General features: G+C 42.6%; 1 protein-coding gene across 3 annotated transcripts in view; it reads right to left on the bottom strand.

Moving 5' to 3' along the window:
- Window positions 1–762: 762 nt before the first annotated feature.
- The window catches only part of IL20RA (interleukin 20 receptor subunit alpha), a 39,135-nt gene continuing 25,499 nt past the window's right edge, over window positions 763–14,398 (bottom strand). For all 3 annotated transcript variants that reach the window (XM_033935596.1, XM_033935597.1, XM_033935598.1), the window contains 4 exons: window positions 12,355–12,527; window positions 8,143–8,287; window positions 6,095–6,234; window positions 763–2,622 (listed from right to left, as the gene is read on the bottom strand). In XM_033935596.1, the coding sequence (XP_033791487.1) occupies window positions 1,789–2,622; window positions 6,095–6,234; window positions 8,143–8,287; window positions 12,355–12,527 (1,292 nt within the window). In that variant the 3' untranslated portion in view covers window positions 763–1,788. The remainder of the gene's footprint in view (window positions 2,623–6,094; window positions 6,235–8,142; window positions 8,288–12,354; window positions 12,528–14,398) is intronic.

The raw sequence follows: 14,398 nt of genomic DNA, 5'->3' as shown, positions 1-14,398 counted from the left end.
TTTGTTGGGGCCATTTGCCATTTTCAATCTACTATAATAAAATGCTAAGCGCACATGCGCACTCTTACCGCCGTGTTCCCTGATCTCTGATCTGTAGGTCTGTGGTCAGCAGAGTGTGCATGCGCGCTAAGGCGCATGAAAGGCGGTGCGGAGTGGCGGCTGATGGGAGGAGGGCTTCGAGCCGCTGAGGGTCTGGCACTGCTCCCGTGAGGATTGCGGCTGGCTGTACCAAACTTCGCAGGCCGCACAGCACCTCAGTAGAACGTTTCCTCTGACATACGTGATCGTGTCAGAGGGAACGTACTTCCGAGGGGCAGAGCAGCCTACAAGGTTTGCAAAAACCAGTCGCGATGCTCACAACGCTGCTTACTGGACTGAGGAAATAGGTAAGGGGTGCTGCTGGAGCAGGGAAGAGGGACAGGGGGAGCAGGGAAGAGTTCCTACTGGACCGGGGGAGCAATGAAGAGGGACAGGGGGAGCAGGGAAGAGATGCTACTGGGCCGGGGGAGCAATGAAGAGGGACAGGGAGAGCAGGGAAGAGGTGCTACTGGGCCGGGGGAGCAATGAAGAGGGTTAGGGGGAGCAGGGAAGAGGTGCTACTGGGCCGGGGGAGCAATGAAGAGGGACAGGGGGAGCAGGGAAGAGGTACTGCTGGACAGGGAAGTGGAGTGGGGAGGGAAATGCTGTTGGTGAGAAAAGGGGGCTCAGGCTGAAAGGGAACAGATGGAAGAAGGGGGCTGGGGGGGGATAAAAATAGGTTTGGAGCTGGGGCTGAAAATAGGAGACATATGAGGGAAGGAGGCTTTACTAGCACCTGTTAATGTAACGGGCTAAAACACTAGTAAAAAAATATTTTTTAAAAGGACACAAACCCCCCCCAAAACTGTCCTGTTTAAGGAAACAACATCCAGGTAGTCATGATATGTGACCAACAGCTGGGATATGTCTTTGACAATGAGGACAGGATATCTGGTTAGACTAGATCAGGGGTTGGCAATTCCGGGTCTCGAGAGCTACAGGCAGGTCAGGTTTTCAGGATATCCACAATGAATATGTATCTGGATACACCAAACACCTGAGAATGGAGCTAATTATAATATATAAATAGTGTTATCTATATATACCATATAACCAAAATACCCGCTATTGTTAAAACTCTAATAAGTTAATTTTCAACATTTATTTATTTAATATATACTTTTTAAAATTATAAATATTAACACAATACATTACATTACATCAATCACCCGACAAGTACCAATGAAACTCTCCCATTCCCAATCCCCTCAGAAAAGTTCAGTCATTCACAGTTCAAAAAACTTTTGTGCAAAATTTGCCTTGTTAAACGACGCTCTTCCAATCTCATTTATAGTTTATAGATACTTTTCTAAAGTCAATGTGCTGTTCATATTCATCTTCAAAAGCAACCACACTTATTTCAGCTTTCTGATGAGATTGGGAAAGGGAGAGTTTCATTGATACATGTTGGGTGACTGATGTAATGTATTGTGTTAATATTTATGATTTTAAAAAAGTATATATTAAATTAATAAATGTTGAAAATTAACTTATTAGAGTTTAACAATGAATATGTATGAGATGGATTTGCATGCACTGCCTCTTTGATATGCAAATCTATCTCATGCATATTTATTGTGGATATCCTGAAAACCTGACCTGCCGGTGGCTCTCGAGGACCGGAATTGCCTATCCCTGGTCTAGACAACCATAGCATTGTCATGAAATCACTATTATACTATTGTATTTGTGCAATTACAATAATCCTTTCTACTCTTCCATTTGAACCTGCAGGTCCCATTGTTCTTTGAACTGCTTAAGATATACGTCGTTAGTATCTTCTGGTGGCTCCTCAGAACTCTGTCTCTTGTACAGTTTGGATAAAAGCCCTTCTTCTTCATTAAGGTCCCTTTGTGTGCAAGCCTGTTCGTCCTCCTCTCTGTCATGTACAAAGTGAGAAAATTTGGGTATTTTCAATTGTTTTGTTCGAGGATCCCAATCCACCACCATTGTTTTGTGCTCTTCTTCCTCTCCTGCTTCACTGGCTTCTTGCTGTATGTCATTAAGATCCAAGCCGGGACTTCCTTCCATCTGTTGTAGATAAAGCCACCGTGCTTGTTCTAGATTTGCAATGCCAGCATTTAATAAAATATTTGGTGAGTTAAATAGAAGTAGGTTCTTTGCAGCAGGCATCACCTTCAAATACTGTTCTCTTTGTTCTTTCACTGGAGAAAAACCTACTGGCCTCATGATAAGCCCATATAGAATGGACTCCTCGTTATTGGAAATTGGAGCAAACTGAAGTCCTTGTGGAGTCTGTAATGATAACCTCACGTCTTGCTGCATCTTAAAGGCTGGCTCTTGTGCCTGTGATGTGTAGCCTAAATGTTTTACATCTGATGCTTCTTCCTGCACCTGCTTTTGAAGGTTGCTTTCATCTGGAGAGACGTCAATGTTCTGCATGGCATCATCTTGCAAATTACAGTTCATGTTTCTGTGGCTGCTCAGAGGGTTGTCCTTAACACTAATACTGATGAAGTTAATTACCACTTGTTCTTGTGGGATGAACACTTTCCCATCGTACCCATCACTGCGGTGCAACACCTGAAGAAGAAAGGGAAAGCAAAATGCAACTTATGAGAACACTTGTCTGCAATATGCAGGTGGATCCTGTCACAGTGAATTAGTTTTTCAGGCATTAAAAATTCAATATGTCAAGAAACAACACTTCGAAGTACAGTACTGCAAGGCTACTGCTAGATATCATGGCAGCCATTTTAAGGAGGCAGCCATAACAGAAAGAACGACTCCTGTCCATTTTCCCACTAGACCACCAAGAATTGGGCAGGTAAACCTGCCACAATCTGGTATTGGGGAGGGAGGGGAAAGAAGGCAGGAGGAGGATCCTGAGGTGGGTAGGGGAGAGGGAGGGAGATATGCTGGGAGGGGTCAGAATTGAGGGGGGCTCAGGAGTGGTCAGAAATACCTATGTGGATCCTGGTCAATATTCAGCTGGATTTCACATAAGTGTCTTATGCTGATCGCAGAATATCAGCCAAGCCCCACATAAGCTCTGGTGGCTAGCACGTAACAAACTAGCCATGGACACTCAATGCTGGTACATAAACAGGGCTTGGCATTGAAGATCCAGGGCTCATTCTGCCTGTGGTAGTCAGCATTTTAAAAAACGCTAACCCCTACAGACTGAAAATCCACTAGTATGTGTGCATTTGACTTGTTACACTAGTATTCTATAAAGTAAGGTAACACCTATGTCCCTTTGTAGAGCAGGTTCTGGCCAGGTACTTTCTAGGTGCCCATCTAATGGTCCCCACATATAGAATTGCCCTTTTGGTATCCACAATTTCATGGCATACCACACCTCAATGAGAGCCAAGCCCCCACAGAATGTCTTTTTGTGTAACTGACATTTACACTTTACTGAACAACAGCTTACTTGAAGACATGCTTATAATGTTTATACTCTCTTAAATGCTGGTTTAAGGACTCAGTTTCTTTTTCCCTTCTTCCAGAGACACAAGCTTTCATCCTCTCTTATACCTGGAACCAGGGCAGGATTAATTCATCGAGGGCCCCTAGGCACACAAGTACACTGGGCCCCCCTGCCCTGCCCTACCCACAATGCCCTGCCCCACCCCTACCCCACTATGAACAAATCTCCCCTTCCTAGAAGAAGAGATCTTCAGCTGGCAGGGCTTTGGGAAGCCTACCAATTTATATTTTGCATTTGGGCAGGAGGCATGGGGCATAGCGGGAAGAAAATTTAGTGCCCATCATTTTATTGACAAATACATTTCTTTCTTAGCTTTCAGAGGTTAAAACCTCTTTCTTCAGATCAGTAAACTATACAGTTGTTACAGTATCCCTATCCTGACCTGAGGAAAGGAGTTATGGTCTCTGAATTTGTAAAAAATGTATTAAAATTAGTTCAATAAACAGCATCATCTTATTTCCATTTTCTATTAATAAACGATTATCAACACAGCTACAATAATACCTTATCCTAAAGCAAAAATAAATAAATAAAACAAATAGAATTTTTTTTCTACCTTTGTTGTCTGGTTTCTGCTTTCCTCATCTTCTCATCATTCCTTCCATCCACTGTCTGCCCCTTCCAGAAAATGTTTGTCTCCCTCTGTCATCTCTGCTCCTGCCCACTCCCCCCTTTAGTCTGGCATCCATCACCTTCCCTCTGTTCCCCTCATAGTCTGGCATCTCTCTCCTTCCAACTCTCCTTCCCTCCCCCCTGTGGTTTTTAGCATCTCTCTTCTCATTTCCTTCACTTGGATGTGATATCTCTGTGTCCTTCCCCGTTCTTTGGCATCTCTCTCCTCTTTTCCCTTTCCTTTTCTTCTCTGGTCTTTCTTCTCTATTTTCTGCCTCTGTCTAAATTAAATTCTTTCTTACTATTCAGCCCTCAGTTTCCCTCTTTTCACTGTGTCTACTCACAGCTTGCCACCCCTTTCTTTCACCTCTCCACTATCTCACTAACTCTATCTTCTTCCCCATATCCAGCATGTGGGAAAGCAGTAGCAGTGGTGAGGAGGTGAGGGCTGGGCACAAGTTCTCCCCACTTCCATCATTTGCCCTGCTCCCTTCTGTCTCCCTTCTCTCCACTTCCATCATCTGTCCTGCCCTTCCCCTTTCTTCCCACATACATCATCTACCCTGTTCTATTCGGTCTCCCTTCTCCCCACTTCCATCAGCTGTCATGCCCTGCCCCTTTCTTCCCACATCCATCATCTGCCCTGCTCCCTTCTATCTCCCTTCTCCCCACTTCCATCATCTGTCCTGCCCTGCCCCTTTCTTCCCACATCCATCATCTGCCCTGCTCCCTTTGGTCTCCCTTCTCCCCACATCCATCATCTGCCCTGCAACCTTCGGTCTCTCTTCTCCCCACATCCATCATCTGCCCTGCTCTGCCTTGCCCCCTTCTCTCTCTCCCTTCACCCCAGGCCCATCTCACTACTCACCTTTCACTTCTATTTTTTTATTTTAGAACGGTGACGCCCCCAAGCATCGATCGGCAACGCGGGCCCCTCCTATTGGCAACGCGGGCCCACTTGGATCAGAAATGCGGGCCCCCCCCCATTGATGGAAAGTAATAGAAACGAGCAACGCGGTTAAGAAAGGCAAGGGGAACAGTAATTTTGCAAGAGGTGCTGCTTGCCCAAAGCTTCCCTCTGATGCGCCCAGGCGGAAACAGGAAGCTGTGTCAGAGGGAAGCTTTGGGCAAGCAGCACCGCTTGCAAAATTACCGTTCCCCTTGTCTGTCTTACCCGCATTGCTCATTTGTATTACTTTCTGTTGATGGGGGGCCCGCGTTGCTGATCGGGGGGGGGGGACCCCGCATTGCCAATCAGGGGGGGGTGCTGTGTTGCCAATCGGGGGGCCTCCTTCATCAGGCCCCCCTGACCGTAGTCTCTCAAGCCATTTCCTGTGAGCGATCTGCACGAGGCAGGAGCATAGGAAGATCACTCCTGCCCCAAAAACCTGTTAGACCACCAGGTAAGACTTAAGGAGGGGGGGGGGGGGGGCTTACAGGGCTTAAAATAGCATGAAAAATGAAAATGTATTTTTTTAATTTAAAACCATGAATAAGCAAATCCGTAGATACAGAATTCGCGAATATGGAGGGGGAAGTATACATAACTCTCCTCAGAGAGTTTATCAGATAAAGCACACGGATAGGTTTTTTTGAGGATTGTTTAACTCCTAACAACAGATGCTTTGGGTTAGGTTTGGCTGATTGCTAATACTTCAAGCTCTTCAATATGAGCTCTGCAGATGCTTTAAGGTGGCTGCCTCAGTGTTTGCTTATGATCATGACTTTCATTGACAGGAGTGCAGGATAAGAGAGAGAGAGAAGGAAGAATGTTACCCTTCAGTCTACATTTTTCCTTGGGTTTCTTTTAAAGGAAGAAGGCAGCAGCACAGACCAAAATGAGTTATCGATCAGAACACATTTGCATGTCTATGGAATTCACTCTGAGCTACAGTTTCTCACTAGCCTCCTAATATGGGTTTCACTTGGTGGAAAACAAAGGTTACCTACCAGGTTTTGGGGGGACTTCTGCTTACTGACATGAATGTACTTGTATATGCCACAGCCCACTGCTATGATGAGAAGCACGCCAACAATGACAGGAAGAGAGTACCAGAACATGGCTTTGGTCATTAGTTGTGAAGTGTGGTCTGTTTACATAAAAACAAGACGACAGCTCTATAAGGGCACTTCTATAACAAGTCACTTATATGTACATTCCAACTGTGCACCTAAATATACAGAATTCTGGCATTCAAGCACCTACGAGGGGGTGCTGAAAAGTTCTCAGCCCAACCAACCAACTTCCTAAATTCTGAGCGTTATTTTGCCTCTGTAGCTGAAAAGAGTGTTATTTTATTTCGTCAAGTGCCAATTTGCAGAAAGAAAATTCCATGTTTTTGACATTGTTTCAGATCACTCATTGAATCATATCCATGTCATTCGCTTCTTGTTTGGGCTGAGAACTTTTCAGCACCCCTTCTAGTGTGAAGAGTTTCAGTCTCTGGTAACCAGAGCTGAGATTGTGATGTCATAATGCCTTATTCCACCAATAAGAGCCAACCTCATCAGTTATGTCACAATGGCTCGATTGTCCTATACTTGGCTCAATTTTATTACATATGAGGGGGTGATGAAAAGTTCTCAGTTCAACCAACCAACTTCCTAAATTCTGAGTGTTATTTTGCCACTGTAGCTGAAAAGAGTGTTCTTGTATTTCATTAAGTGCCAATTTGCAGAAACAAAATTCTATGTTTTTGACATTGTTTCAGATCATTGATTGAACCATATCCACATAATTCTCTTCTTGGTTGGGCTGAGAACTTTTTAGCACTCCCTTGCAAGTGTATGCTTGTTTATTTGGTTTTATATCCCGTCCTCCCAAGAAAGCTCAGAACGGGTTACAAGTTTATATACATAATAAAACCTAGCAAAATATAACATGACAAACATGGCACATGTGACACAGCATGACAAGCATTGCACAACAAACATAGGATGGCAGCTTAGCATGGCAGACAGTCATATATACAAGCTTAGCATAGTACACTTCTCCCTCCGTATTAGCGGGGGATAGGGGCAGAGCTGGACCGCGAATGGTGAAATACCGCAAATATCTTCTGGTCCGGCTCTGACCCACCCTCGCCTCCCTCCCGCCTTCCCCCCGGCATCCTGGGCTCACCTGGTGGTCTAGCAGGCTTTCGGGGCAGGAGCGATCTTCCTATGCTCCTGCCCCGTGCAGATCGCCATCAGTAATGCGGAGAGAGGGAGGGAAGGATGTGGGTTCGGCTACACGATGGGGGCGGGTGCTCAGGGTGTGTGTTCGCTCAAGGGCTCTGTTGCACAAGGGATGGGAGGGAGGAAAGAGGAACTGCTAGTGAATCCCGGGACTAGGGCTTATTTTTGGGGTAGGGCATATATTAAGACCTACCCCGAAAATCCTGCTAGGGCTTATTTTGGGGGAAACACAGTATATATCATCATCTTCAAGGAAAACATTCACATTTTATTATGAAAAAAATCAAAGCAATGAGGTAAAATAATTCAGGGAGACCAGGGTTGAAGTCCCACTGACACTCCTCGTGACCTTGGATTATCCCTGCATTATTTTAAGTACAAACTTAGATTATGAGCCCTCTGTGGACAGAAAACTACCTATTGTACCTGAAAGTAACTTCAGAAGAGCCAAGCTGCCCAGCTCCAGGCAGGAAATTTTACGACAATCCTGGATTTCTGACCTTCTAATCCTGGTGCATTGTGGGACTTACATCACCGATTTCAATGGACAAGATCAGGCACTAGAAATCCCATACTGCTTTGGATGTAATTTCAAAATCAGGACTGGCCAAGACTTCAGCCTGGAACTGGGTAATGTGGCATCTCTGTCTACTGGGAAAGGTAAATTAAATCCAAATAAATAAATAAAACCAGGAACATTTCTATAGTCTGTGCAGAATCCACAGATTGTGACAAAAGAGATTGGTTGACCTCACTTTGATTAGACTTACATCATGGTTAAAAGCTTTAATTGATTAATGCCCCCCTCCACCATCCTTTACCTTCCAGAGTATTTGCACACACAAGTTCGGAAGACTCGCTGAGTTTGTACGGTACAGGAATAAAGGTTTTCACGGTAACACAGTAGGTAGTAGCGGGGCTTAGCTTTTTCATGTCCATCGAATTATTTTGTATGTGAAAATGCCACTAAAAGAGAGGAGAAACAGGAATCCTCATGTCAGACTCACACAACATTTATCATTCAAAGGTCAGAGATTTTTTTAAGGATTTTTAAGGAGATTTAAGGGGGAATTCATCAATAGGTGCTATGCGATTCAGCATGCGCTAATCATGTTAGCAGACACTAAGGGGTCCTTTTATCAAGGCGCGGTAGGGGTTTAACGCGCGGAATACCACGCATTAAACCGTCTGCCATGCTAGTCGCTAACGCCTCCATTGATGAGACGTTAGTTTTTTGGCTTGCCGCGGGGGTTAGCGCGTGATTAAATGTCCGACGAGCTAACCTCACTAGCGCACCTTGATAAAAGGAGCCCTAAATGCTAAGATGCCCATTACATTGCTATGCTGAGAAGTATATCTATAGATGTTTGAAAATTTCTTTGTATAGAATATCTGGGAAAAAAAAGTCTTTAACAGAGATTATTTTATCTTAGAGGAAGCGCCCTTGATGCAGCGATAGCGAAACATGAGTCATGTCGGTCATCGAGCCCCTGCTTGATTTTGATTCATACTTTGAAGAGAATGAGTTAAGTGATTTTTATTATTAAAAATATTCACAAAAATGCAACAAGTGTTTATATTATAAACAGCCTCTTTTACAAAGCCGCGCTAGCGACTGCCGCATGGCAACCGCCCCGAACCACTTTAAATCTCTATGGGCTTTGGGGCCGTTAGCACAACGGAGCTGCTAGTGCGGCTTTGTAAAAGAGACTGAAAGTCTAAATAAGTAATGATGAAGACTGTTGAAGACTGAAGTGAGAATCAAATTAAGTTTATGGGAGCCAGTTAAGAAACGATAAATAAATTCCAGCCAATATAAAATTGAAATATTGGTGCTGATGTCATCGCTGAGGTCCTGGAAGAAAAATAAAAATAAAATGTATTTTTAATTAATTTTTTAACACTGTAAAGCTGTAAACCGCTTTGGTATATAAAAGAGGTATATCAAGACATAATAAACTTGAAACTTGAATTCCCCCTTAGTAGATTTCTGTGAAGGTGCAGAACCCTTCACTTTTTGCTTAACAACAAACTCATTTCAGATGTTGTGGCCTATTGATTCCATTTTGTTTTTCAGAACAGCTTGATTCAGTCCTAGTTTAATCCCTCTTTTCTCCCTCTCCCCCCTCCCAGGCTTGAAATTCTTATCTCACTGTTGATTTCTATATGAAAAGCAGGAGGACAAATCCATGTGTGCGGTGGGGGTAAGACCAGGACTAGAGCTGTCTGCCCTGAACAAATGCAGTAAGCTGAGCACCCTAATCTTAAAGCCACAGTCCTGGTGCTTTCTGGTGGTCAGTGTGAAAAGAGTTACTACTGGTTTCAGTTAGATTCTCAGGAGGCAGATTGCACAACACAGACTTCAAATCAAACCCTAGCATCTGGACTTCTATCATGTTTATTGAGAGCTTCTATACCGCTACTAATGACTGGGGAGTCAATTCAGAGCGGTCTACATGAGCCTCTGCAAAGGCACTACAATACTCGAACTTCTGTAAAAAGTGTTATGATACATGAGCTTCTGTAGAGATGTTACCATACAGAGTTGCATAGAGCTTCTGTGAAATACAGGGAGCTCTGTGGTGGTGTTGAAATACAGAGCTATTAATACCGGCATGATTATGCCATAATCCATCACCCTTCTTATGTTACTGGCATATTGATCACCCGACTTGATGTTTTCTCATAATTTTAAAAATCAAAAAATGCGCAAGGGGGGGGGGGGGGGGTCGATATAGCCTTGACCTTGAACGATAGGACAAGGAGCCTTGCAAACTCATATCTAAGAGGTCAAACAAGGCAATTTGTACCAGAATAAATATCAAGTAGCACTTTGAATAACTGACCACCAAAACTCACTGCTTACTTACTTTTTCTACTGTGCAAAAATGATATCAGTATGATGTCATTGTTTACACTAACTGTGAAAATGGTGTTTACTGAAGAGGACAGAGTTGTCAAATTTTTGTGACAAAGTACAAGTTTATAGTACAATCCCTAATCCTAAATCTACTAGATTACTACAACATCATCTACCTCCCCTGCCCTGCTACAATGACTAAACAACTACAAACAATCCAAAATACAGTTCTGAGACTCATCTACTCATTGAGAAAACACGACCATATTACAGAAGCATACATCAACTCACATCCAAGAAATCCAATTAATCCAAATCCAAGAAAGAATACTATTTAACTTCTACTGTACATTATTTAAAGCCTTAAACGGAAACAGCCCAACCTACCTGAACAACCGCCTCATCCAAACCACTTCAATCAGACATAGAAAAACACACACCCCATTCACACACCCATCGATCAAAGAAGTAAAACGGAAAAAACTATACGATGGCCTCCTGGCCACTGAAGCAGCAAAATTAGATAACCAAATCGCCAATCTACTGATAACGACACCAGACTACAAGACATTCAGAAAAGAAATAAAAACTATACTCTTCAAGAAATTCCTGAAACAGCTCTAACTTCAAACTTACCATTCTTCCCCCCTCCCTCTTCCCACCACACAGAAACTACATAACCTACTCTTTACCTCTCTAGAAAGGACAAATGTTCTTCCATTGTAACCCTCCGTTTTTTAAATCTCTTTTGTAATCTGCCTTGAACCGCAAGGTAATGGCGGAATAGAAATCTCTAATGTAATGTAATGTAAAGTAAACATTATGGTGTGAATTTCCAACAAAGAACTGCACATTTGCCACCTAATTCTCTAAAAAGCGCAAAAATTTGCCTGCACGGATTTAACATAAGAACATAAGTATAGCCTTACTGGGTCAGACCAATGGTCCATCAAGCCCAGTAGCCTGTTCTCATACTGGCCAATGCAGGTCACTAGTACCTGGACAAAACCCAGAGTAGCAACATTCCATGCTACCGATCCAGGGCAAGCCGAGGCACGTTCCCAATTTGCATGTGCAATTTAATTGCAAAACAAGCTAATTAGTGGCAATATTTGGCATTTTAACTAGCAATTATTGGCGCTAATTAGAATTAATTACAAGTTACAATCTTTTTAAATCAAGGAAGTTTTATTAACATTTTAAAATTATATAAAATAAGCAGTAAAAGAATATAAATAATAATACAGAAAAAAATCAAAATACATTTACACTTTAAGATACTATTTAAGAGATGACCATTTTGCAGCATAAGAAATAGGTAACCTATTTCTCTTTACTAAATATAACTCAGTTCTACAAGTAAAACAAACAACATTCCACCATTTTAAGGTAACTAAGAAGTCCTTTTTCTAAGGTGCACTAACCGATTTAGTGCGTGCTAAATGCTAAATTGGCATAGCAATTGACTGCGCCAGTTTTCAGCCAATCAAAAAAAAATTTTAATCACCATTTAAGAGTTTAGAGTGGAACTCTTAGGATGTTTAACGACACCTAAGTTGAGATACCTTCCGAAACTAACGATGCCTATCTGAAAAGTAGGTATGGTTAGGGACAGAGAATAGGTGTGGTTGACGTAGGCGTCGCTATGTATCCAAGTTATGCGCTGGTAAATTAGGGCAAGTAAAACTCATTTGATGCCTGTCAAAGTTTGGGCTAGAGAATGACGCGGGGACAAATCTTTCCCCATCCCCACGGGAACTCATTTTTCCATCCTGTCCCGGCGAGTTCTTTCCCTGTCCCTGCCCCTTTTCTGCAAGCTCCGTCCTCATCTGCACAAGCCTCAAACACTTTAAAATCATAAGTGTCCGAGGCTTGTTTGGTTAAGGCAGAGCTTACAGCAATGGGACAGGGACAAAACTCATGGGGATGGGGAAATTGTGTTCCTGCGGAGACTGGGACACATTTATCCCCGTGTCATTCTCTAGTGTTGGCTCTCCATCATAATTCCTCATTGGTGAATTACTCACTACAATATGAAAAAGCACCTACCTGTTATGCAACATGCTACTATTTGTCAAGTAGAAAGTAAGCTTACTGCAGAGCAGCATGACCTGTAGTGAAAATCCCTGTCTTGGCTCAGTCCTGCATAGCTTGAACGTCCCCTTAAACTCACCCTCTGCTGGGTTTTATTGCTAAACATGGCAACTCGGTACTGCACCCGAGAGAAGATATCATGAATTGAAGCCGTATCCATTGGATTTGCCTTCCATTTCACAGGACCGGTCAGATTAACTGAAATGGATCTTTCACCACTGTACATGTTGACTATAGGTGGACCAATTTTGGCTGGAAAACAAACAAACAAAACCCATGTAACAAAACATACAAAGTTTGAAAATGCAAATTTAATAAACCTGTCAGATAGAGTGATGTAGTCTTTTTATCTCAGAGACCTAAGACTAACAGACCTAGATGCTTATGGGACATGAGTAGGGCTGCTTAAACCTCCTATGGGGCCTGAGTAGTGGTGCTGGCTGGCTGGTAGGGAGTGCTATAATGCTGTAATGGAATGGATAGTGTGCAAGACATGTTTGTGGAGTATTTTGTAGATTTTTCTACATATGACACCTGCCTTTCATATGGTTCTGGGTAAATTTAGTTAGATGCATATGTGATAGTTAAGGCCACACCCAATAGAAACTTATGAAAAGTTGGTGCATAAATACAAAAATATAAATCTGAATATGGATTGCAGCCAAGGCCAGAAAAACACTCCAGATTAACATTAAGGAGCAGCATAATAATATTCTCTTTATTGTACTTCGCTGAATCAAGCAAGACCATAAGGGATATTTGGATGTATACATAATACATGGAGGTATTAATTTATTTCCATCTTTCTCTCTTCAGTATTCTGTCTTTCTGTATTTCTTTGTTCAGTGAACATACATTGCAGTATTCTGTGTCTTTCCTTTTTTACAAGGGTTTGCGCCAAAAGATCCTCATGGCCTAATTGATAACAGATGTTCATGAGCTAGTTAGCTTGGAGGATATCTGATTTCACATTACAATGCTGGGTATAGAAGAAAATCTTTCTTGAATAGGCTTTGAAAGCAGTATTGATTATGAATGAAATATGTCGTGTGATTTATGAATGTTTGGGGCCCGAATGTGTGAGAATGTGTTTGATTATGTGTGTGAATGTATGTTTAAACATGAGAATTGGTTTTGAAAATTGTATTTTTATATATTTTAAACCTGAAGAAATCCTGAAAGACAACATCTGCAGTTTGACCTATTTGACCTTTAAGCTAGGCAATTCTCTCTAATCTGTGACATTCCAGGAGGCCTGTTGGCTGTTTCAGGGCTCGTTTAAGCCCATATTAGGAAATTCTCAGTAAGGGAGGTCTGGGTCTTTCTTTTCTTGTGTGCGTCAGTGAAATTTGAAGCTGTCAGCGTTACTGAGTCTGAGCTGGTTTGAGCTAAACTGTTAAAGAATTACTGAGAGAAAAAGTGTTCACAAAATATGATTTGTAAAACTTTTCTTAAGCTTGGTAACTATGTTAAAAGGAATTTTCTTTGTTCATACCTAAGGACGGCCTCCTCTGTTGGCTGATTGGTTGATAGGTGTGATGTCATACTAGGCATTGCAAAAGTATATAAGTGAACCTGGTGGCAGGGGTTTCCTGGAGACCATGTATTGCTTCAGGAGCGGTGCAATTTTCACGCCTGACGGGTCTTCCTTGCCCAAATTACCTTTTGAAAGTTGATCATGATAAAGCTAATAAAAAATAATCAATTGGAAAAGATTTGTGCAATTGTCATTATTCCCGGGCAACTAAGGGCAGGGTTTGGTAAGTTACTCTGTTCAGGCCCTGGGTAAACTTTTGAGGATGGTCTTACCCAGTCCAACATCATAGCTTCCTTAGCTCCCTGCCAAAGAAAGCAGCATAAATGCAGAGTCATTGTGTAGATTAGGGGTCGGCATGAGCCACATGTGGCATTTTGACCACATGGCTGCGGTTCTTCTCTTGCTTCAATGGGTTAGTGGCAGTGATTCCTACAGCTGCCTGCCGCTAACCCGGAAGCCTCTCCTCCGCTATGTCCCACCTTCTGTCAGAGCTTCTTGTTTCTGCCTTGGCGGGATGCGACAGAAAAAAGGATTCCTGGTTAGCAGCAGGCAGCTGTAGGAATCACAGCTGACCCATTGAAGCAAG

The sequence above is a fragment of the Geotrypetes seraphini genome, chromosome 3 (genome assembly GCF_902459505.1).
Source record: "Geotrypetes seraphini chromosome 3, aGeoSer1.1, whole genome shotgun sequence".
In the NCBI taxonomy this organism is placed as follows: Eukaryota; Metazoa; Chordata; class Amphibia; order Gymnophiona; family Dermophiidae; genus Geotrypetes; species Geotrypetes seraphini.
This window is presented reverse-complemented; position numbering and strand designations above follow the sequence as displayed.